Source organism: Parambassis ranga, chromosome 10 (assembly GCF_900634625.1).
Source record: "Parambassis ranga chromosome 10, fParRan2.1, whole genome shotgun sequence".
In the NCBI taxonomy this organism is placed as follows: Eukaryota; Metazoa; Chordata; class Actinopteri; family Ambassidae; genus Parambassis; species Parambassis ranga.
The window spans coordinates 11,866,045-11,891,191 of NC_041031.1; the positions used below are offsets into that span (position 1 = coordinate 11,866,045).

Genomic DNA, 25,147 nt, shown 5'->3' on the forward strand with positions numbered 1-25,147 from the left:
AGTTACAAGGGTCACGGCCATTGTGGTCGCTGTCCTTGGTGCTGGAAGGGTTGGGTTTGTTTCCACATGGTGCTATCCCTGTGTAAATTCTGGTGAGAATAGTCGCAGAAAGTAAACAATAGCCAAGAAATAACACATTCAACAGTTAATTTCCATTGTTCTCTGCTGATTTTTTTCCTCAATAGAACTTTTTTTTTTCTAAAAAAGCTCAATTAAAATCAAAAGCTCTTAGATAGTCACACTTGTTGGCTCCTTCGATGTCTGTTTAGTTGCTGTAAGACTTTGGGTTCATGTTTGTTAAATTGTTATTAAACTGTGATTATATTTACCGTGTTTTGATGGTGCTGTAGCTGCTCCCCTTTTATGTTAAGGGGTCGACTTTAGTGGTTTCATCATTTTGCCAAACGCGTAAACAAACGCCAATGTTGCAATGTGCGCCTGATGTTCTCCGTCAGAGCTATTTACATTACTCCAGGGATATATTTTCCAATATGCAATTGAGTGTTTTTTTACACAAGGCAAATACTAGATGAGTAAATAATATCTATTTCAACGCTTGGTGTCAGTGTAGTTCAACGATTTCATGGGTCATGCAGGATTGTACGTCACGAGGTATAGTGAAACCTAGCCCCAGCATTTTACTCAAACTGCAGAGGCTGCTGGAGCAAATGATAGGCACTGAAAACGACGGGTGTATTTTATTTTCAGCAGCATCTTGAAACAACAAACAGACATTTAGCAAACCTCAGTATTATTACAGTGACTGAGACGACGTATTTAATGGACTGTTCTTCATTACCTTTTAGCCATGGAACAAAGAGGTGGCAAAGCATGGAGGGCGCAACGGCGTTTATTTGTATTTATGGTTGTTTTGGATGTTTTGTGGAGCGGAGCTTTTGCACAGATCAGATATTCCATATTTGAGGACGTTCGAGAAGGAACAGTCGTCGGGAATATAGCGAAGGATTTGGGACTCGATAAGAGTGCACTAAAAGAAAGACGATATCGCATTGTCACAGGCTCAACCGAGCCCTTGTTTCAGGTGAATCAGAACGATGGTATTCTTTATCTGAAAAGGAGCATAGACAGGGAGGAGGTGTGTGAACGGAGCAGTCCATGCTTGATCAACCTGAAAACCGTACTAGAAAACCCACTAGAGATTCATTATGTGGCAGTAGAAATACTTGATGTAAATGATCATGCGCCCGTTTTTCCAGAGAAAGAGAAAAGACTTGAAATTTCAGAGTCGGCTATACCAGGAGCGAGATTTCAGTTACAGGCAGCGCGCGACCCCGATGTAGGCCAGTTCTCCATTCAGCAGTATAGACTCAGCAATAATGATCATTTCAGAGTAGAAGTCAAAGACAGAGGCGAAGACCGTAAAGTACCATTTTTGGTTTTGCAGAGGCAGTTAGACAGAGAAACGGCTGGGAATCACAAGTTGCGTCTAACCGCCATTGATGGAGGGAAACCGGCAAAGTCTGGTGATATAGACATAATTGTTGATGTGCTGGATGTCAATGACAATTCCCCCGTCTTTACCAAAGAAGTGTATTCCGCTACACTAAAAGAAAACGTACCCATTGGTACCGTAGTAATTCGGGTAAACGCAACAGATCTGGACCAGGGTGCAAACAGTGAAATCATGTATTCTTTTGGTAAAGAGGTAGATTCAAAAATAGTGGATCTGTTTAGTATAGAAGAAGACACCGGTGATATTAAGGTAACAGGTCAGATAGATTTTGAAAAAAGTAAAAGTTATGAAATTGACATTCAGGCGTCTGATAAGGGACCAGTTCCTCTAACAACTGACAAAAGCGTCGTGATAACTGTTATTGATGTTAACGACAACGCACCTGAGATTGAAGTGACATCATTTTTTAGCTCTGTTGAAGAAGACTCAAAAATAGCAACTACAGTGGCCCTCATTAGCGTCAGTGATTTCGACTCAGGGATCAATGGAAAAGTAATTTGCACAATCAAACAAGACGTTCCATTTACTTTGTCTCCATCATTGCAGGAAAACATGTACGCCATTGTGACAAGTTCTAAGTTAGACAGGGAAGTTATTTCCCAGTATGAGGTCACAATTATTGCGAAAGACTCAGGGCAGCCTTCGTATGTAACTGAAAAGACTATAACCGTCGGCGTATTAGATGTGAATGATAACAGTCCACAGTTTTTCTCAAGTCCATATACATTTTATATCACCGAGAATAACATGCCCGGTGTCACCATGTTTTCAGTAAAAGCATCTGATCGTGATGACAGAGACAATGCTCTCATTTCTTATCACATTTTGAGAGATGCAAACGAAAATAACAAATTATCATCGTTTTTAAACATAAACTCTGAAACTGGAGACATTATGGCTCTGAAAAGTTTCGACTTTGAAACGGTGAAAACTTTCCAGTTCCAAGTTGGTGCCACAGATTCTGGATCTCCGTCACTGAGCAGTAACGTCACAGTGGACGTGTTCATTCTGGATCAGAACGATAACGCTCCAGTCATCCTTTATCCAGTCAGCTCCAACGGTTCTGCTGAAGGTGTGGAGGAGATTCCCCGCAATGTGAACGCAGGACACTTGGTGACTAAAGTCAGAGCCTATGACGCTGATATAGGATATAACGGCTGGCTGCTCTTTTCACTGCAGGAAGTTACTGACCACAGTCTCTTTGGTTTGGACCGCTATACAGGACAGATCAGAACACTTCGCTCATTCACAGAGACAGACGAGGCTGAGCACAAACTGGTCATACTGGTCAAAGACAATGGGAACGTCTCACTCTCAGCCACAGCTACTGTCACTGTCAAAGTTGTGGAGCCCAAAGAGGCTTTTGCAGCTTCTGATGTTAAAAGTGCAGCCAAAGACGATGAAGATAATAATGTGACTTTTTACCTGATGATAACTTTGGGCTCAGTTTCAGTGCTTTTTCTCATCAGTATCATCGTGCTGATTGCAATGCAGTGCTCCAAATCCACAGACTATACTTCTAAATATCTACAAGAGACTAATTATGATGGGACACTGTGTCACAGCATCCAGTACAGATCAGGAGACAAACGCTACATGTTAGTTGGACCCAGAATGAGCATAGGATCTACTATAGTCCCTGGAAGTCATGCGAACACACTAGTGCTCCCTGACAGGAGGAGGACATCTGAGGAGGTAAGCCACAAGCAAACAACTGTTTAGACAACGTGTTCCAAGTTTTCCTATTTATGTATGCTCATTTTAGCTCACCACAGGATTTGGCAGAAATTTACATAACTATGAACAGTGTTCAAGGCGTGGAATGCAATATGACATGAACAGGTAATCATTAAAGAGTATGTCACTTTTTCAGTGCCTCACACTTGCTAGTTTACCAATCTCGCACAAAATACCTCACTCCCTCTTTTGAGTCGTACCGTTTTTGAGGTTGTTTTGATATATGTAGAGCAAAATGCATTTCTAATATATCAGGACATCAGAGACAGTTTAATGAAGAAAAAGCTAGTGAGGGGCACTTTTTCGGATTGATTGGTGTCCCTGTGTTAGTATCTATCACTGGGTGTGACAGATTCTCATAAACCTTGCGGTCGCTGTCCATGGTGCTGAAGGTTGTGACTTCGCGTTCTTGTAATAATGCCGATATGCAGTGCATTAAAGCATGTGACAATAATCACACACACACACGATAAGATATTATGGCACACATTAATTTATAATGGCGTCTAAGGGACGTGATTTCCCCCACACACTGGGCTAACTGCTTTTTAATAGACGGCTCAAATCCAGAATAACTTTGCTTTCAGATTTTCTGCAATGACATATCGGGTCGCATGGCGTCAGTGTAATCTAAGAATGCATTCTTATCTGAGTCTGGCGTCAGTGCTTTTGGTCCCACCTCTTCACGGCATTCTTATTTCAACAGTGGCTGCATCGTTCATGTAATCGTTTTGAATAAAGAGACGGACGGTTTGATCCAATTTCGAAATTCAAGAAGAGAATTATTTGCACATTAAGGTTTGGAATTTGTCTTACTAACGAGATTTTGGTTGCTGCGATGGACTATTGATATCTTGGAGTTTGACCATGGAACAAAGAAAACACAAGCGGGGACGGGCGCGAGGATGTTTGGTTGGCTCCGTGGTCGCTGTGCTTTTGTTGAGTGTGGCTTCAGCTCAACTGAGATATTCGTTTTCAGAGGAAGTTAAGGAAGGAACTGTGGTTGGAAACATAGCAAAGGATCTTGGATTAGATAGAGGCTCTCTACAAGACAGGAAGTATCGTATTGTTTCCAGTGGCGGGGACCCCCTTTTCTATGTGAATCCAAACGATGGTATTCTTTATCTGAGCCGAAGGATTGACAGAGAAGAGGTGTGTGCGCAGATCAGTACGTGTGTAATTAATCTGAAAACTGTGATGGAAAACCCATTGGAGGTCCACTATGTCAGTGTGGAAGTGTTAGATGTAAATGACCATTCACCCAGTTTCCCAGAGAAAGAGATAACCCTTGAAATTTCAGAGTCCGTGTTGCCCGGAGCACGATTTCAGTTGCAAGCCTCAAGCGATCGAGACAGTGGTCACTTCTCTGTGCAGCAATACAAAATTAGCCAGAATGATCACTTTCGGTTGGAAGTTAAAGACAAAGGAGATGATGGCAAAATACCGATACTGATTATCCAAAAATCTTTAGACAGGGAAAAGGCAGAAAGCCACTCATTAAAGCTGACGGCCTTGGATGGAGGTAAACCTCCCAAATCAGGCAATATGAATATTTTAATAAAGGTTTTGGATGTAAACGATAATGCACCTCTTTTCACTAATGGTGATTATTCTGTAACGCTCAGTGAAAACGTTCCAGAAGGCACACTTGTAATTCAAGTGAATGCAACAGATTTAGATGATGGGCCAAACGGAGACGTAATTTATTCGTTTAGTAAGAGCATAAATCAAAATACATTAAATTTTTTCAATATTAATTCATTAACGGGAGAAATAACTGTTAAGGGGTTAATAAACTATGAAGAAAGGGACAAGTATGAACTAGAAATTCAGGCATCAGATAAAGGTCTGGCACCTCTTACAACAGAGAAAAGCGTGAACATTAAGATAGTTGACGTAAATGATAATGCACCTGAGATTGAAGTCACATCATTTTCAAGCTCCATCCCCGAAGATTCCAGACCTGGAACAACAGTTGCGCTTATCAGTGTACACGATTTGGACTCTGGTCTTAATGGAAAGGTTATTTGCTCCATAACTGAAGATGCTCCGTTTGTATTGACACCATCTTTACAAGACAAAATGTATTCATTAGTAACTAAATCCCCTCTAGACAGAGAAAAAGAGTCACAATATGCGCTCACAATAATTGCAAAAGATGCTGGAAATCCTTCCTTATCATCTGAAAAGACAATCTCTGTTGTGGTGTCAGATGTGAACGACAACAATCCAGAGTTCTCAAATAGTCCATATACTTTCTATGTCACTGAGGCTAATGAGCCAGGTGCGTCTGTGTTTTCAGTAAACGCTTTTGACTGTGACGACAACGACAATGCACGTATTTCCTATCATATTGTCAGAGATGGAGGCGAAGAAAATAAATTAGCTTCATTTCTGAACATAAACTCTGAAACTGGAGACATTTTGGCGCTAAAAAGTTTCGATTTTGAAACGCTGAAAACTTTCCAGTTCCAAGTTGTTGCCACAGATTCTGGATCTCCGTCACTGAGCAGCAACGTCACAGTAAACGTATTCATTCTGGATCAGAACGACAACGCTCCAGTCATCCTGTATCCAGTCAGCTCCAACGGTTCTGCTGAAGGTGTGGAGGAGATTCCCCGCAATGTGAACGCAGGACACTTGGTGACTAAAGTCAGAGCCTATGACGCTGATATAGGATATAACGGCTGGCTGCTCTTTTCACTGCAGGACGTTACTGACCACAGTCTCTTTGGTTTGGACCGCTATACAGGACAGATCAGAACACTTCGCTCATTCACAGAGACAGACGAGGCTGAGCATAAATTGGTCATACTGGTCAAAGACAATGGGAACGTCTCACTCTCAGCAACAGCTACTCTCACTGTCAAAGTTGTGGAGCCCAAAGAGGCTTTTGCAGCTTCTGATGTTAAAAGTGCAGCCAAAGATGATGAAGATAATAATGTGACTTTTTACCTGATGATAACTTTGGGCTCAGTTTCTGTGCTTTTCCTCATCAGTATCATCGTGCTGATTGCAATGCAGTGCTCCAAATCCACAGACTATACTTCTAAATATCTACAAGAGACTAATTATGATGGGACACTGTGTCACAGCATCCAGTACAGATCAGGAGACAAACGCTACATGTTAGTTGGACCCAGAATGAGTATAGGATCTACTATAGTCCCTGGAAGTCATGCTAATACACTAGTGCTCCCTGACAGGAGGAGGACATCTGAGGAGGTAAGACACTTAAGTGCCAATTAACATCGTGTGTTGTTTACCAACAATTTCTTCCTTCGTGATGTCATTTTTTCCCAGTCTTTACATTCACATATTTATTCAAACTTATGACCAAAATTATTAACAAAAAAATTATTTAAGTTTGGTAGTTATGACGTTCAGTCCGGTATCACTTAGCCATGGATAACACAAAGGTATTCTAATTTCGTTATGTATAGAACTTTACAATCGCTGTCCTTGTTGCTGAATGCTTTGCGCTTCCTGTAGTTATATCGTCAACCTGGTGTAAATATTCGTGTGATAATTTTCTTGGAAAATTATAATTAATGACCCACGCTATGACTTACTGTATTTTAGAAATCCAGTGCATCTACTTAATATAGTGGGTTTTTGTCTAAGATCCTATGATTACTAGTAAACAGACTCGGTGGCCTCTTGACTTTTCTTCAACATTGGACTGAGTGATCTTACAAGACGGTTAAAGTCAAATATATTAAATGACCAAACGTACTTTTACTTTTATGCAATGAGAAATTGGGTCGCAAGGCGTCAGTGTAAAGTAACAAGTCATCCATATACGAGGTTGCCGTCACTGCTTTTGGTTCCACCTCTTCACTCCAATCTCATTTCAACACTGGCTGCATCATTTTTATGACTGAGAACATAGTCGGTTTGCTGCAATTTCGGGGAAAAGCAGCGAGTAATCATTTTCACTAGCCAGTGCTGTACCTTGTTTTTTTTTTTTTTAACGCGGTGTTGCATACAATGGATTACTGATATTTTCAAATTCGACGGTCATGGAACAAAGAATACGTGGGGCAAGAAAGACAAGAGGATGTCTTGTCGGCTTCGTGGTCGCTGTGCTGTTGTTGAGTGTGGCTTCAGCTCAATTAAGATATTCGATTTCAGAGGAAGCTAACGAAGGGACTGTGGTTGGAAACATTGCAAAAGATCTGGGATTAGATAAAAACTCTCTTAAAGAGAGGAGGTTTCGCATTGTTTCAAGTGGCGCGGATTCCCTTTTCCATGTAAATGAAAACAATGGTATTCTTTATGTGAGCCGAAAGGTCGACAGAGAAGAGGTGTGCGCACAGAACAGCGCGTGTCTATTAAATCTAAAAACAGTGTTAGAAAACCCGCTAGAGATCCACTATGTTGCAGTAGAGGTCCTGGACACAAATGATCATTCACCCATTTTTCCAGATGAAGAGATAATGTTGGAGATTTCAGAGTCAGTGCTGCCAGGAGTACGATTCCAGCTAAAGTCTGCTCGGGACGAAGACAGCGGTTATTTCTCCGTGCAGCAATACAAACTTAACCAGAACGATCATTTCCGCTTGGAAGTTAAGGAAAAACGAGGCGATGGTAAAATACCCATATTGGTTGTTCAAAAATCTTTAGACAGGGAAACAGCAAAAAGTCACTCGTTAATACTGACAGCCCTAGATGGAGGTAAACCTCCCAAATTGGGAAATATGAATATTTTAATAAACGTTTTGGATGTGAACGATAACGCACCCGTTTTCACTAATGACATTTACTCGGTGACACTCGATGAAAATATCTTAGAGGGCACAACAGTGATTCAAGTAAATGCAACGGATTTAGATGAGGGTCTAAATGGAGATGTAGTTTACTCATTTAGCAAGAGTATGAACCAAAATATATTAAATCTCTTTGATATTAATTCACTAACAGGTGAGATAACTGTTAAGAGCTCAATAGACTATGAAGAAAAGGATGAATATGAAATAGAAATTCAAGCATCAGATAAAGGTCTGGCACCTCTTACAACAGAGAAAAGCGTGAACATTAAGATAGTTGACGTAAATGATAATGCACCTGAGATTGAAGTCACATCATTTTCAAGCTCCATTCCCGAAGATTCCAGACCTGGAACTACAGTTGCTCTTATCAGTGTAAATGATTTGGACTCTGGTCTTAATGGAAAAGTTATTTGCTCCATAACTGAAGATTCTCCGTTTGTTTTGACACAGTCTTTACAAGACAAAATGTATTCACTATTAACCAAATCCCCTCTAGACAGAGAAAAAGAGTCACAATATGCGCTGACAATAATTGCAAAAGATGCTGGAAATCCTTCTTTATCATCTGAAAAGACAATCTCTGTTGTGGTGTCAGATGTGAACGACAACAGTCCAGAGTTCTCACATAGTCCATATACTTTCTATGTCACCGAGGCTAATGAGCCAGGTGCGTCTGTGTTTTCAGTAAAAGCTTTTGACTGTGATGACAACGACAATGCACGTATTTCCTATCATATTGTCAGAGACGGAAGCAAAGATAATAAATTAGCTTCGTTTCTGAACATAAACTCTGAATCTGGAGACATTTTGGCGCTAAAAAGTTTCGATTTTGAAACGCTGAAAACTTTCCAGTTCCAAGTTGTTGCCACAGATTCCGGATCTCCGTCACTGAGCAGCAACGTCACAGTGAACGTGTTCATTCTGGATCAGAACGACAACGCTCCAGTCATCCTGTATCCAGTCAGCTCCAACGGTTCTGCTGAAGGTGTGGAGGAGATTCCCCGCAATGTGAACGCAGGACACTTGGTGACTAAAGTCAGAGCCTATGACGCTGATATAGGATATAACGGCTGGCTGCTCTTTTCACTGCAGGAAGTTACTGACCACAGTCTCTTTGGTTTGGACCGCTATACAGGACAGATCAGAACACTTCGCTCATTCACAGAGACAGACGAGGCTGAGCATAGACTGGTCATACTGGTCAAAGACAATGGGAACGTCTCACTCTCAGCCACAGCTACTGTCACTGTCAAAGTTGTGGAGCCCAAAGAGGCTTTTGCAGCTTCTGATGTTAAAAGTGCAGCCAAAGACGATGAAGATAATAATGTGACTTTTTACCTGATGATAACTTTGGGCTCAGTTTCAGTGCTTTTTCTCATCAGTATCATCGTGCTGATTGCAATGCAGTGCTCCAAATCCACAGACTATACTTCTAAATATCTACAAGAGACTAATTATGACGGGACACTGTGTCACAGCATCCAGTACAGATCAGGAGACAAACGCTACATGTTAGTTGGACCCAGAATGAGTATAGGATCTACTATAGTCCCTGGAAGTCATGCTAATACACTAGTGCTCCCTGACAGGAGGAGGACATCTGAGGAGGTAGGACATATTTGATATTTATTTGATATTATCATATTCACTGTTAGTGTAGTATTTTCAACTAAAAAAGCTTTTACCACCTGACTCCAAGAGGTTGTTGCCATACGACCGAGATTGCTTCTCATGTATTTATCTTTTTTAATTATTGACCCTCTTTTTTCGATAATTATGAATAAACAATACCAAATACACATAAAATATACAGTATGTTGCACGTATTTCTGCTTATATGCAAGGTGGTTGCAAAACACACCTACTTAGATTAAAATTCATGCATTTTCGTTCAAATGGCAATCTTTAGATTGTATAAAATTATCACACGAAATTCATATTGTACACCATGTGTATTTTCTTTTAGCGGGTTGTGGGGCGAGGAGGTTGCAGTTGGTCCAGAATACTGAAAAAGCTTTGCATTTTATCATATTTTGACTTTCGACTTGGGCTGATTTTGGAAACTGAAATAGTTTTATATGGGTGATAAAAGTCTATCAAATTTCCTGCATGGGGACCTTTGGTCGCATGGTGCCAGTGTAATCTCAGTTGTCTGCTCCACATGACATGTGTCGTCACGGCATTCTGGTCCCACCTCTTCAACAAAATCCTTACTTCACTAGCTCAGTCTTTTCTGTTCTTATCGTTGCTTTAGTGAACACCCTGTTTGCCATCCTTTTCTTCTTCTGTAAAACCGAGGGAAAGTTTGTTTTATTTGTAGAAAACCCTGACTTCTCTGTGATACATCGTACAGTACACATGATCTTTGTGATGGAAAACTGACGATTTCGGATTTAACAATGGGACAAAGAAGGTGCAAACCACGACGGGCGCGAGGATTTTTGGTCGGCTTCGTGGTCGCTGTGCTTTTGTGGAATGTAGCCTCTGCGCAGTTGAGATATTCTTTACTGGAGGAAGTCAACGAAGGAACTGTGGTTGGAAATATAGCAAAGGATCTGGGATTAGATAAAAAATCGCTGAAAGACAGGAAGTATCGTATTGTATCCAGTGGTGTGGATCCCCTTTTCCATGTGAATCAAAATGATGGCATGCTGTATGTGAGCCGCAAGGTTGACAGAGAAGAGGTGTGCGTGCAGAGCAGTACGTGTATTATTAATCTAAAAACTGTGCTAGAAAACCCTTTGGAGGTCCATTATGTTGAAGTGGAAATTCTCGATATCAATGACCATTCACCTATATTCCCAGAGAAACACAATACACTGGAAATTTCAGAAAACGTGCTGCCGGGTGCACGTTTTCAGCTAAATGCCTCGCGGGATCAAGACAGTGGTTATTTCTCAGTGCAGCAATACAAACTAAGCCAGAACGACCACTTTCGTTTAGAAGTGAAAGAAAAACGAGACGATGGCAAAATACCTATTTTGGTTGTCCAAAAATCATTAGACAGGGAAAATACAGGAACCCATTCATTGATACTGACGGCGCTGGATGGAGGTAAACCTCCCAAATCTGGCAGTATGAATATTTTAGTTCATGTTTTGGACATAAATGATAACGCGCCTGTGTTCTCTATAGATGATTATTCAGTGACACTCAATGAAAATGCTCCAGAGGGCACAGTAGTCATACAAGTAAATGCAACAGATTTAGATGATGGTTCCAACGGAGACATAATTTACTCCTTCAGCAAGAGCACAAATAAAAACATATTAAACCTGTTTGACATTAGTCCATTAACAGGTGAACTAACTGTTAAGGGGTTAATAGACTATGAGGACAAGGACGGATATGAAATAGAAATTCAGGCATCAGATAAAGGGATCGTCCCACTTACAACAGAGAAAAGCGTGAACATTAAGATTGTTGACAAGAATGATAATGCACCTGAAATTGAGATCACATCATTTTCCAGTTCGATACCAGAGGATTCAAGACCTGCAACTACAGTTGCTCTTATCAGTATAAATGACTTGGACTCTGGTCTTAATGGAAAAGTTATTTGTACCGTTAATGAAGATCTTCCGTTCATCTTATCACCATCCCTGAAAGATAACATGTTCTCACTACTGACCAAATCTCTTCTAGACAGAGAGAAACAGTCACAATATGAGTTGACAATAACTGCAAAAGATGCTGGTCAACCACCACTGTCGTCTGAAAAAACGATTTCTGTTGAGGTGTCAGATGTGAACGACAACAGTCCAGAGTTTTCACAGAGCCCATATACCTATTATGTTACTGAGAATAATGATCCTGGAGCTTCAGTGTTTTCAGTGAAAGCTTCAGATCGTGATGAGAACGAGAATGCACGTATTTCCTATCATATTGTCAGAGATGGAAGCGAAGAAAATAAATTAGCTTCATTTCTCAACATAAACTCTGAAACTGGAAACATTTTGGCTCTGAAAAGTTTCGACTTTGAAACACTGAAAACTTTCCAGTTCCAAGTTGTTGCCACAGACTCTGGATCTCCGTCACTGAGCAGCAACGTCACAGTGAACGTGTACATTCTGGATCAGAACGACAACGCTCCAGTAATCCTGTATCCAGTCAGCTCTAACGGTTCTGCTGAAGGTGTGGAGGAGATTCCCCGCAATGTGAACGCAGGACACTTGGTGACTAAAGTCAGAGCCTATGACGCTGATATAGGATATAACGGCTGGCTGCTCTTTTCACTGCAGGAAGTTACTGACCACAGTCTCTTTGGTTTGGACCGCTATACAGGACAGATCAGAACACTTCGCTCATTCACAGAGACAGACGAGGCTGAGCATAGACTGGTCATACTGGTCAAAGACAATGGCAACGTCTCACTCTCAGCAACAGCTACTGTCACTGTCAAAGTTGTGGAGCCCAAAGAGGCTTTTGCAGCTTCTGATGTTAAAAGTGCATCTAAAGATGATGAAGATAACAATGTGACTTTTTACCTGATGATAACCTTGGGCTCAGTTTCGGTGCTTTTTCTTATTAGTATCATCGTGCTGATTGCAATGCAGTGCTCCAAATCCACAGACTATACTTCTAAATATTTACAAGAGACTAATTATGATGGGACACTGTGTCACAGCATCCAGTACAGGTCAGGAGACAAACGCTACATGTTAGTTGGACCCAGAATGAGTATAGGATCTACTATAGTCCCTAGAAGTCATGCTAATACACTAGTGCTCCCTGGCAGGAGGAGGACATCTGAGGAGGTAAGACATATTCAGACAAAATTTTTTTCAGCATTTTTTCCCCAAGGTTTTATTTTTAAATTAATGCGTATTGCACAATCAAGTATTTTTGTTTAGAATACGCTTTTTTAAAATGAAACATAAAATACCCATCCGAAGACCAATTGTATTGTTTTCCCTCTGCAACATATGCATGCAGAAAACAGAGTTAAGGGCATAGTTAGTTGGTGAGACAGGATAATCATTAATTTGACAAACGGAATGTTTTTCATAATATTTGTAATGTTTTTCGTTTTGTTAGTCATCCTTGTTTTAAACAGTTTTACTTATAGCATGTAGGTGTAACAGACTTTACAGGCATGTACATATGCAAAGTTACTAGACAAGCTCTCTTATTTTCCTGCAAATGAAATAATGACTGATGTTCAATGGAACATGAACAGAAAACCCGTCTGCATATGTATGTGTGACATTATGGAAAGGTTGTAACAGACCGATGTTGATTGAGTATGATCAAGAAACTTCATAATGTAGCACAATCAGGCAATGTAGCCTCACTGCAATAAAGTTAGGGTCAATCGCTGTCCATGGTGCTGAACGTCTTGCACCATAAGTATGCGCCTATTGCTTCAACCGAGCATCGCAGTGATTTTATTTCAGTCTTTTAATTTTCACTATGTAATCACATTTAAACATAAGGTGGTAGGTAGAATATTCTCAACAGTTTGCAAAGGCTTGCTTTTTTATTTTCCAGCGTGAGCAGCGTTCCTCTCACCTCAATATTTAGTTTACAAGATAAAAGAGAAATAGAAACGCAGACAGAATCTGACATTCAGGTAAGGCGGTATAAAAACCTTTTGAATTAGTGCAATGAGGTTTTACAACGCATGGTGTCAGTAAAATGGAAGTCAGTACTGTCTGCATGTGCTTTTCGTCAATGCATTTTGGTCCAGCCTCTTCTTAGCTTCACTGGTTCGACATTAAAACGGTCGGTTTTGCGCTTACTGCTGCCTTTGGAAATACTGTTTTCATCCGCCACCTGTCTTAAAAACGGAAATAAACTCACACATGAGAGGGTTCTACATAACTGCAATGCAGTTTGGTTCTAGCGGATAAGTGGCGATGACACCGGGTTTAACAATGGAACAAAGAGGACACGAGAAACGAATGGGTGAAGGATGTTTGGTCGGCTGTGTGGTCGCGGTGCTGTTGTGGAGTGTAGCTTCAGCTCAATTGAGATATTCGATCTCAGAGGAAGTTAAGGAAGGAACTGTGGTTGGAAACATAGCAAAGGACCTGGGCTTAGATAAAAGCTCGTTGAAAGACCGTAAGTATCGGATTGTTTCCAGTGGTGCAGATCCCCTTTTCCACGTGAATCCAAACGATGGAATCCTATATGTGAGCCGAAAGATTGACAGAGAAAAGGCTTGCGCGCAGATCACTGCTTGTGTAATAAACCTTAAAACCGTGCTTGAAAACCCACTAGAGGTTCATAATGTTGGAGTGGAGGTGCTGGATATAAATGATAATTCCCCAAGTTTCCCAGAGGAAGAGAAACGGTTAGAAATTTCTGAATCGGTGTTGCCGGGAGCGCGGTTTCAGCTGAAACCTTCACGTGACGCAGACAGTGGTCATTTCTCTGTGCAACAATACAAACTTAGCCAGAACGATCACTTTCGTTTAGAAGTGAGAAATAAAGAAGACGATGGAAAAATACCTATATTAGTTTTACAAAAATCTTTGGACAGAGAAACAGCGGAACGTCACTCATTAATGTTGACTGCACTGGATGGGGGAAAACCTCCTAAATCTGGTACTATGAACATCGTTGTTAATGTTTTGGATGTTAATGATAACACGCCAGTTTTTTCTAAGGATGCATACTCAGTACTGCTCCCTGAAAACGTTGCAGTAGGCACAACAGTCATTCAAGTAAATGCAACTGATTTTGATGAGGGTCAGAATGGCGAAATATATTACTCATTTGGTAACAGTGTAAGTAATAATATATTTACTATTTTTGACATTAACCCAAAAACAGGCGAAATACTTGTCAAAGGTGTCATAGACTATGAGCAAAGGGACACATACGAAATTGAAATTGAGGCATCTGATAAAGGTCTTGCTCCGCTGACTGCAGAAAAAAGCGTCATAATTAAAATAGTTGACGTAAATGATAATGCACCTGAGATTGAAGTTACATCATTTTCCAGCTCAATTCCCGAAGATTCCAGACCTGGAACAACAGTTGCTCTAATCAGTATAAATGATTTAGATTCTGGTCTGAATGGAAAAGTTATTTGCTCTATATCCGAAGATTCTCCGTTTGTTTTGACACCATCTTTACAAGACAAAATGTATTCACTAGTAACCAAATCCCTTCTAGACAGAGAGAAGCAGTCACAATATGAGTTGACAATAACTGCTACAGATGCTGGTCAACCACCACTGTCATCTGAAAAAACAATCACTGTTGAGGTGTCAGATGTGAACGACAACAGTCCAGAGTTTTCACAGAGCCCATATACCTATTATGTTACTGAGAACAATGATCCTGGAGCTTCAGTCTTTTCAGTGAAAGCTTCAGATCGTGATGATAACGAAAATGCACGTATTTCCTATCATATTGTCAGAGATGGAGGCGAAGAAAATAAATTAGCTTCATTTCTGAACATAAACTCTGAAACTGGAGACATTTTGGCTCTGAAAAGTTTCGACTTTGAAACACTGAAAACTTTCCAGTTCCAAGTTGTTGCCACAGATTCTGGATCTCCGTCACTGAGAAGCAACGTCACAGTGAACGTGTTCATTCTGGATCAGAACGACAACGCTCCAGTAATCCTGTATCCAGTCAGCTCTAACGGTTCTGCTGAAGGTGTGGAGGAGATTCCCCGCAATGTGAACACAGGACACTTGGTGACTAAAGTCAGAGCCTATGACGCTGATATAGGATATAACGGCTGGCTGCTCTTTTCACTGCAGGAAGTTACTGACCACAGTCTCTTTGGTTTGGACCGCTATACAGGACAGATCAGAACACTTCGCTCATTCACAGAGACAGACGAGGCTGAGCATAAACTGGTCATACTGGTCAAAGACAATGGGAACGTCTCACTCTCAGCAACAGCTACTGTCACTGTCAAAGTTGTGGAGCCCAAAGAGGCTTTTGCAGCTTCTGATGTTAAAAGTGCAGCTAAAGATGATGAAGATAACAATGTGACTTTTTACCTGATGATAACTTTGGGCTCAGTTTCTGTGCTTTTTCTCATCAGTATCATCGTGCTGATTGCAATGCAGTGCTCCAAATCCACAGACTATACTTCTAAATATCTGCAAGAGACTAATTATGATGGGACACTGTGTCACAGCATCCAGTACAGATCAGGAGACAAACGCTACATGTTAGTTGGACCCAGAATGAGTATAGGATCTACTATTGTGCCTGGAAGTCATGCTAATACACTAGTGCTCCCTGACAGGAGGAGGACGACATCTGAGGAGGTAGGATATATTTGATATATTTGTTTGGCATTTTAATTTCTTGTCTTCAACATTTAAATGGCAATGGGTGAATAATAATTTTATAAAATATAATTGACATCAATATCATCATGTAACCTTTTCCCTTAAAGAGGATTGTATCACTGAAAATGTATCTGTAATATAATGCCGGCTCGCATGGTGTCACTGCTTGTGAAAACGAAGGACTCTCAGTTCAGCATCCTGTACACCTACGTCAGTAGTTTGGTGCTTTTTCGCGACAGGATGCACTTGCTGTTGGGCGATGGCTGTAAATCTTTGACTTCCTCATTAACGCTTTTTTTTAATATTCCACCTTGTCTTATTTTGCTAACAGTACCTTTTTGTGTGGACTCATATTTTTACGTCTGACCTAGCTGTTTGTTTTTTTGTTTTGTGATTTCATGATGGCACACCGAGGACGCAAAGCATGGCTGGTCGTCCTTATTGTTTCCTCAGCTCTTACTTTTCATATTACATCGGCACAGCTGCGCTATTCTGTTCCCGAAGAAATGACGATGGGGGCGGTTGTTGGGAATATTGCTAAAGATTTAGGGCTGGATCTCAGTGCTTTGAATTCTAGAGGATTGCGCATAGTTTCTGGATCAGCAGAACCTCTCTTTCAACTGGAGAATAACGGCATCTTACACGTTAACAGAAAAATAGACCGCGAAGAGGTGTGCAAACGGATCGCTACCTGCATTATTGACATAAAAACTGTGCTGGAGAATCCGTTAGAGGTACATTATGTGGGCATTGAGATTTTAGATGTTAACGATCACTCGCCTACATTCTCAGACAACGAGACTCATTTAGAGATATCAGAATCTGCGTTACCCGGAGCTCGATTTCAACTACAAGGTGCCCGTGATCCAGACAGCGATATGTTTTCAATTCAACTGTATAAGCTCAGTCAAAATGACCACTTTCGTTTGGAGGTTAAAGATAGAGGAGTTGATGGCAAAATTCCTGTTTTGTATTTGCATAAATCTATGGACAAAGAAGCTGCGAGAACTCACAGGTTGTTACTGACTGCCGTTGACGGTGGAAAGCCTGCTAGATCAGGAACGATGGGAATTATTGTGAATGTTTTGGATGTAAATGATAATATGCCAGTTTTTGCTAGGGACTCCTATACAGCTGTAATTAATGAAAACGCTCCTATTGGCACAGTAATCATACAAGTAAATGCCACGGATTTAGATGATAGTTTAAACGGAGAGGTGGTTTATTCCTTTGGGAACAATGTTAATAATGAATTACGGGAACTTTTTGAAGTTAATGCCATTACTGGTGAAATTGTTGTCAAGGGACTTTTAGATTTTGAGAGAAAAGATAGATATGAAATTGACATCAAAGCTTCTGATAAAGGAACAGTTCCACTTGCTACAGAAAAAAGTGTAATTATTACTCTTGTGGATCTAAATGACAATGCACCTGAAATTGAGGTGACATCTTTTTCAAGTGCAGTTCCCGAGGACTCCAAACCTGGCAGGACAGTAGCCTTGATAAGTATGAATGATAATGATTCAGGTGTAAATGGGAAAGTAATCTGTTTCATAAGTGAGGATGTGCCCTTCACTTTAGCCCCGTCTTTAAAACAAAATATGTACTCCATAGTCACTAAATCTCTGCTGGACAGAGAACATCAGTCCAAGTATGATGTAACAATAGTTGCAAAAGATGCTAGTGAACAACCTTTGTCATCTCACAAGACAATTAGTGTGACTGTATCAGATGTGAATGATAACAGTCCAGAGTTTTCAACTAATCCATATAGTTTTTATGTTACTGAGAATAACGGTGCTGGAGCCTTTTTATTTTCTGTGAGTGCTTATGACTGTGACGAGGGTGATAATGCTCTTATATCATATAACATCGTGAGAAATGAAGATGAACACAGAAAATTTACATCATTTTTAAACATAAACGCTGAAACTGGAGACATTTTGGCTCTGAAAAGTTTCGACTTTGAAACAATGAAAACTTTCCAGTTCCAAGTTATTGCCACAGATTCTGGATCTCCGTCACTGAGCAGCAACGTCACAGTGAATGTGTTCATTCTGGATCAAAATGATAATGCTCCAGTCATCCTGTATCCTGTCAGCTCCAACGGTTCTGCTGAAGGTGTGGAGGAGATTCCCCGCAATGTGAACGCAGGACACTTGGTGACTAAAGTCAGAGCCTATGACGCTGATATAGGATATAACGGCTGGCTGCTCTTTTCACTGCAGGAAGTTACTGACCACAGTCTCTTTGGTTTGGACCGCTATACAGGACAGATCAGAACACTTCGCTCATTCACAGAGACAGACGAGGCTGAGCATAAACTGGTCATACTGGTCAAAGACAATGGCAACGTCTCACTCTCAGCAACAGCTACTGTCACTGTCAAAGTTGTGGAGCCCAAAGAGGCTTTTGCAGCTTCTGATGTTAAAAGTGCAGCCAAAGATGATGAAGATAACAATGTGACTTTTTACCTGATGATAACGTTGGGCTCAGTTTCTGTGCTTTTTCTCATCAGTATCATCGTGCTGATTGCAATGCAGTGTTCAAAATCCACAGACTATACTTCTAAACATCTGCAAGAGACTAATTATGATGGGACACTGTGTCACAGCATCCAGTACAGATCAGGAGACAAACGCTACATGTTAGTTGGACCCAGACTGAGTATAGGATCTACTATTGTGCCTGGTAGTCATGCAAATACACTAGTGCTTCCTGATAGGAGACGTACTGCTGAAGAGGTAAGAGAGATCACTCAATTTTAAAGGTATTATGGCAAAAATGCTCATTAGAAATGCAACACTTATCCAGTTTGCTGTGTCATAAAGTACTGAACCACTTCAGAATAATACTTCTTTCTTCACTTTAGCTGTAATGCTCTTTTGGTGTTTAAAGGCATCATGCTGCTGTGTATCATTTGTGTTTATGTTTAGATAAATTGTGGTCTATGTGTTTGTTCATGCTTGTACTGTCTCTTACTTATCCTGCTGCCCTGTTAGTGTTGTGAGATATGTAAAGGGAGAGACTGGCTAGCTGAGAGAGTTAGAGGTTTGTGCTTGCTCATATAGCTGAGGTGATTCAATGGGCCATGAATGGTTGGAGCTAAGACAGCGAGAGGGGCAGAGGGAGCCTGAGGCTGCTGTGCAGTGAATCACAATGTGCAGCCAGTCAGGTGGGGTTGGGACACTTAAGCTCCATTCACTTCATTCCACGATTGAAAAAGAAACTACATATATGGATATTTACTGTTTTTCCTTGGTGTGCCCTAGACTTGAAAAATACTACAGTGATATAACGAGCATACACAGTATATGCAGGATACTTCACACAAGCTCATGAACATGATCCCATTTGACTCACTAATAATAAAAAATAGGTCATACATTATCTCATGTGTACACGTCTGCACACTAGACTTCTGTGCTGATTTTCTGTCAAACACTGTGTGTTGCCCATAGCAACACACTGGGAGATCCACCTCTTGGAGTCTACTGGTTTTCACAGACTAGCATGCACTCGGCAGTCCTAGCAACAGCAACGGAAGAGGATGAAGGAAGGGAGGGATAGAAAGCAGTGGGGGAGGGGAAGGGGATATTCAAAGACATTTGAAAATATTAAATAAAAACTCAGATTAGAGGAACACGCAGATGTCAATGAATTTGCCACTGTTGATCAAGCAGCAGATGTTGTAAATATTAAAACAGTAGTGAAAGTAGGAATAGTGGAGCTTCTAATTAGATGTGTTATAGTATGGAGATAATCTTTCTCTCAAAAAACTAGGTCAACCCTAGATTTATACTCAGAAAATAACTCGGGAAAACACTCATTTTAAACTGTCATTAAATATATCTGTTTAAAGCTGATGCTATATTTGAACCACTGATCAGCAAATGAAAGAAAGCAGTAAGCTACAGTAGAGCATGAATACAGAAAGGCAAAGGATCAGTCTGAATTAGAGTAAGGATCAGTGTTGCTCAAGACTCTGCCTCTGCAGCGCCTTTGTTCACTTGTATTTAGCTCTATTAGCCATACTCTGTACTGTGTGAATGTGTCGTGTATTAATATTTTATGTGCACATGTATGTGAGTGTGTGAGACATCATGTGTGCTGCAGCACAGCCAGTTGCGGAACTAAGCTGTGCATGGACAGCAGATGCCCAGAAGATGTGATTAAAAATGAGTGCATCTCATTAAAACTAAAAAAGTGCATGGTGATGTCACAGTGCATCACACTGGCCATCTCTGGTTAAATTGTGAGAGGATTGTATGAATGAATTATGAGGCATTTGTGGTTCTGTGTCATTTTGTTTGCATTGTTGGGAGAGAAATAGAAACAGATGTGAAGAGTAGTGTGTGTGAACCAGGGTCATTCAGAATATAAGCACATGGTGAAAAGATCATATTGCTGATACAACCGATTAAAATAAACTTCCATTGCGTAACTGTTCGATCCTTGTTTAGATAACTGTAAAACAGGAGACTGTGAAGTAAAAGCAGTGTGACCCTACATTTCTGCTGTGTGTTTTCTATGGCGGGGGTGTGGCTGCTCGCTCCAGTGGCTTTGTCTCTTTGCTTGGCTGGCTCATTCAGATCTGTGCAATTGTGTTTGCATGCTGCATGTCTACACAGAAAATCATATACAGTGCAGTGACCTTTGTGTGTCTGTATGTTGTCTTTGGTGTGGGTGAGTATTGTTCTCATTAAGCTGTATTTTGTAGGGACAGAGTTTAGCTTGAGAGTTGTTACAGCAGGAGGGTTTGTAATTCCAGCAGCTTGAGAGACTTTAATATATTTTCACCCTTGAAACACACTTTAAGCTGATACTGTTTGCTTAGAAACTTATTCTGCACCCTACTCCCTTATCTCTACACCTGGATTTTGTGGAAAAAAACATCATGTTATGTCATTATCTTTTAGTTCACTGCCCCTACAATCTATGGCTTCGACAGTTACCCTTCCTCAGAGTATTCCTCTTCTGTCTGTGCCTCTGCATATCCTTCCTGATTTGCAGCCTCTCTATTCTCCCTCCTTTTCCCGCCACACTGATATCACTCTCCATTTTCCCCTCCCAATCTATCCCATCCCCCACCCCACTCTTGGCCTCCTTTTCCCGCTTTTATGTGTCTGTCGTTCATTTCCTTCTTCATATGTCGCCCTTCTCTGCCTTCCTGTCATTTTCGGAGTTTCTCCACTCTCGTTCTGCCACATGCTCCTTAGCTATATGCTGCCGTGTCTCATGCCTGTAGGGTTGTGGGGCTGCGGCTGCTGAATGTGCTGTTGTGTGTCAGTGGGGCACACTCTCTCTTATTGCTCGAGCCTTGTTTAAGCATGGCGCCGCTCACATTGAGGTCAGTAGCAGTGATGGTAATATAATTTACACATGCACACACAATGTGCAACAGAGGCAGCTACTACGTTTATGTGCACACATGCACACGTAACAACACATTGCACACACTCACATATGTCTAATCCTGTTTACTGAGAGGATATTTCACAGAAAAAAAGCTAGATGGCAAAGAACAAAAACAAAGAACAGAGCACAAAACTCGCACAGAAAGAAATAGTCTCACTTAGTGTCTAATTACTCATGCAACATAGTTGGATAAATTATAGCTAGTGTGTTATTTCTTTTCATGTAAAATGCTATAGGCTAACAAATGGGCAATTTCTGTTTATCTGTGCTCTTGTCAATAATGCTGTTCTGGGAACTTGATGTGACTACATAGTGTTTTTTCTACCAGCCATCAGATGCTCAAGTTCCATGCAAAATTTTGAATAATTTATAATAATATATGCTTAGAGAACTGTATTTCACTTCTGGGAAGTATGGAGTAATAATGCTGTAACTGTGTTACCTGTTCCTTACATTGGAATTATATTGAACAATTGTATTGACTAATAAATCCTCAAGCACGTAGAACAATTTGTTGTCTGGGTTCAAAACAATAAGTGCTGTCCCTGCTTTGCTCCTGTGCTAGGGAGTGAGTGTATCAGCACCTTTTCTCTGCAGACATTCAGGTGATTTGGTGTTGGAGAGTAGCAAGGCTGTTACTGTGAGTGTCAGCAAACACAGACACTGCTGCAGTGCAGCTTAGAGAGAATGTGGTCAATACGTTTGTTCATGTCTGTATAGTACTTCACTTTGAACATGTAGTGGAGGAGGGTTGGACAAGGATGTAATGTTTGTGTGTTAGCAGTAGACACAGGACTCAACTTTGGGCACAGTAAATCATTTACTAAATCTTGCACGTTTGAGTTTCTATGATGTATGCCACTGACTGAGATTATATAAAAACATATTCCAGTATTATTCATGTATTCTTTTTAGTGCAGAAAACAAAACAAAAGACACAGCTACAATATAGAAGTAACACCGCTCTCTTGTACCACATTTTTTAGTGTTTCCTCTTTGCTAACGTGGCACAAAGTCATTGGGCCAAAAATGTAATTGTGTCTGCATTCACAACTGTGGGCAAGACTCCCTGGCACAGCTCCTTCCTCTCGTGTCATTTGTCCTAGAACACGATGATACTGGTTGAGAGCCATATGTGGCTTTGATGTCAATTGGCCCGAGCTAGTTGACAGTATGTGGGTGGAAAATTATTCTTTAGTGTTAATAAAGAAACATGCAAGTAATAATTGTATGTTTGCATGGCTAAATTGAGAATGACAGCAAATTAAAAAAAAAGATGGCTGAAACTGTGCAAGGACGTCTGACCCTTTCTCTTTTCCACCACTGTTATATAAGCAGCTCTTAGTGCATTGACTCAGGGTTGTGTGGATGAGTCCTATAGTTTGGGAATGGCCACTGTCATTTTAGAATCATATGCAACTGAATTAGGATACATAGGCTCACCAGTTCTACTTCTACAATATTACAGTAATGAAGAGAATTAAGGGCACTATATTCATGTGTCATATTAATTCCTTGCTGGATTATATGAGCTAGCTCACAGTGTAGCACTATGATGATGTGTCCTCTTGCTTCTACTTATTTAATTGTATTGATCTTTTAAGAATACAATAAATTATAGTAATAACAATATGAATACAGCAACAATGATAAACAACATGTAGGTCTACCTGCAACTGTCTGGTGTAAAAACCTGTGCTTGGTAGCCTAGTTAAGTGCATTTAGCCATTTTTTTCTGAATAAACCTAGATGGGAACAGATGCATGTCTGCACTGCTCTTGTTTGGCATCAGTGCTCATGCAGCCACAACATCTGCTGCCATGCTTAGGTCATCACTGCATGCCTGAGAGATTGAACTGACTGGTGGGTCAGTGCAAGGCTACATGCAAGATACCCTGCTATTAAGTGGAAAAACTGGAGAAGACACAGCTGGCTGAAATTTTAAATAGACCCTGTTGCAAACCTAAAAACAGGACATTGAAGTGTACTGACATCTACATTTGGGGGATGTCGTGATCTGTGATTGTAAGAATGTATGAATGGGTGAGAGAAATGCAGGGACAGCTGTTTGGATGCTGGATACAGCCATGATAAGAGGATTGCCTTCTTACAGCAGTATCCTTGCTCCACTCACAGTGGGGTAAATGGGGTATACGGCCACAAATGCCATATTCTTGTCTTATTAATACCATATGTTGTATTTATTTCTATCCATGGATGGGTGAGATCAGATGCTGGATGCAGAGAAATTCAATCTCTAGCTGCAGGGTTTCTACTCCCCCTGTGGCTCATTTGCCTCACCTGATGCTCCCACTAAGCATCACATGTAATTACTTAGCCCTGTTTTAGCCACTACTGTATTATTATTTCTATGATTTCTTAAAACAAAGTGAGCCAGGAGTGCACAAAGTTCTACGCTATATTTTTTGGCACCTATATAAAGAAAAAAAATGGCATAATTATTTGAACTTTACAGCACTATTTTTATATTAATAGTTTTTATATACAGTCTATTTTTTCTGTAGTTAGAATTAAGTAGTTAAGTAGTTAAGTATATCCACCTGAACATTTTTTTTTTTACAACAAAAATGATTTTACAACAAAAGAAAAAATAAATAATTGATCTGTGGTCTGCTGAAGCTGTCTCACTCTGCTCTTATCGTATGAGTGTGTGTGCATTTATGACACTGATATGGTTATGCAGATAGGAGAGGGCCTGTACTGAACCTACAGAGTGAAAAGTCTTGTTTTCTTCTTATATTCAAAATGTCATACAGCTCCTTCTGGTCAACTTGTGAGTGTGAACCAGTGAGCAGTTTGATACAGTGAGTCATCTCATCCCACATGTAGCTTTTCATTTTTGTGAAGTTGTTCTGCTGTGTTTATTTTTAGATGGACCATCTGTCATAAAAAATAATCTGAAGTGTGGGTTTTTGGGGTTAGTGCCTGTGTTAAATTAATATATTAGGCAGATTGTAGGAAATGTCATGCCCTGTAGTCACACACACCCATGAAAGTGTGTATTTATATGTGCGCTGATTTCTAAAGGCTTGTTTCCCGCCATCTTATCTAGTGTAGTGTATGAATAAAACAATGAGACATGGGTGTGGAAGAAGAGTCCTAATGCTGTAAGCCTGACTCATATCCCACCTCTCTCCTCCCACCGACCAGCTCTCTCTTTCCCCCTGCCTTTGTTCTCTTATCACTACCCCACTATTCTCAGCCTCATGCTTTCCCTCTGATCTTTACCTGTTAGAGTGGAGAAACATGCTAGCAAAGAGGAAAGAAACCACTGAGTCTATATATCTCTCCATTCTCATCCTTACACAAAGAATCTCTTTCTCTGATTTTCTTCACCCCTCTCCTCCGCCTACGCATCATCATTTCCTTTGCCTGGTGCTCTGTTTTATGCCCCCTCCTGTTGTTATGTGCAACTGCAAGCTGGAATGAAATGGCTGACATGTTTTGCAGGCTGGTTTACTCAC

The 25,147-nt window shown here is 40.6% G+C and overlaps 3 protein-coding genes and 1 pseudogene across 5 annotated transcripts in view; all 4 read left to right on the forward strand.

Moving 5' to 3' along the window:
• LOC114442519 (protocadherin alpha-C2-like) overlaps positions 1–25,147 on the forward strand; it is a 140,324-nt gene that overhangs the window by 12,349 nt on the left and 102,828 nt on the right. The window contains exon 1 of one of the 3 annotated variants that reach the window (XM_028416145.1): positions 809–3,169. The exons of 1 other annotated variant lie outside the window; for it this stretch is intronic. In XM_028416145.1, coding sequence (XP_028271946.1) covers positions 809–3,169 — 2,361 coding nt within the window. Of the gene's footprint in view, positions 1–808; positions 3,170–13,859; positions 16,221–25,147 lie in introns of those variants that run through there. One more of the 3 variants, XM_028416144.1, reaches the window with a different exon arrangement.
• Positions 4,079–6,547, forward strand: LOC114442966 (protocadherin alpha-3-like; annotated as a pseudogene).
• On the forward strand, positions 7,234–9,606 carry LOC114442967 (protocadherin alpha-3-like). Its single transcript, XM_028416858.1, has one exon. The coding sequence runs from the start codon at positions 7,234–7,236 to the stop codon at positions 9,604–9,606; it is 2,373 nt and encodes a 790-aa protein (XP_028272659.1).
• On the forward strand, positions 10,383–12,836 carry LOC114442968 (protocadherin alpha-8-like). Its single transcript, XM_028416859.1, has one exon. It carries the CDS (start codon positions 10,383–10,385, stop codon positions 12,834–12,836), a length of 2,454 nt encoding a protein of 817 aa, XP_028272660.1.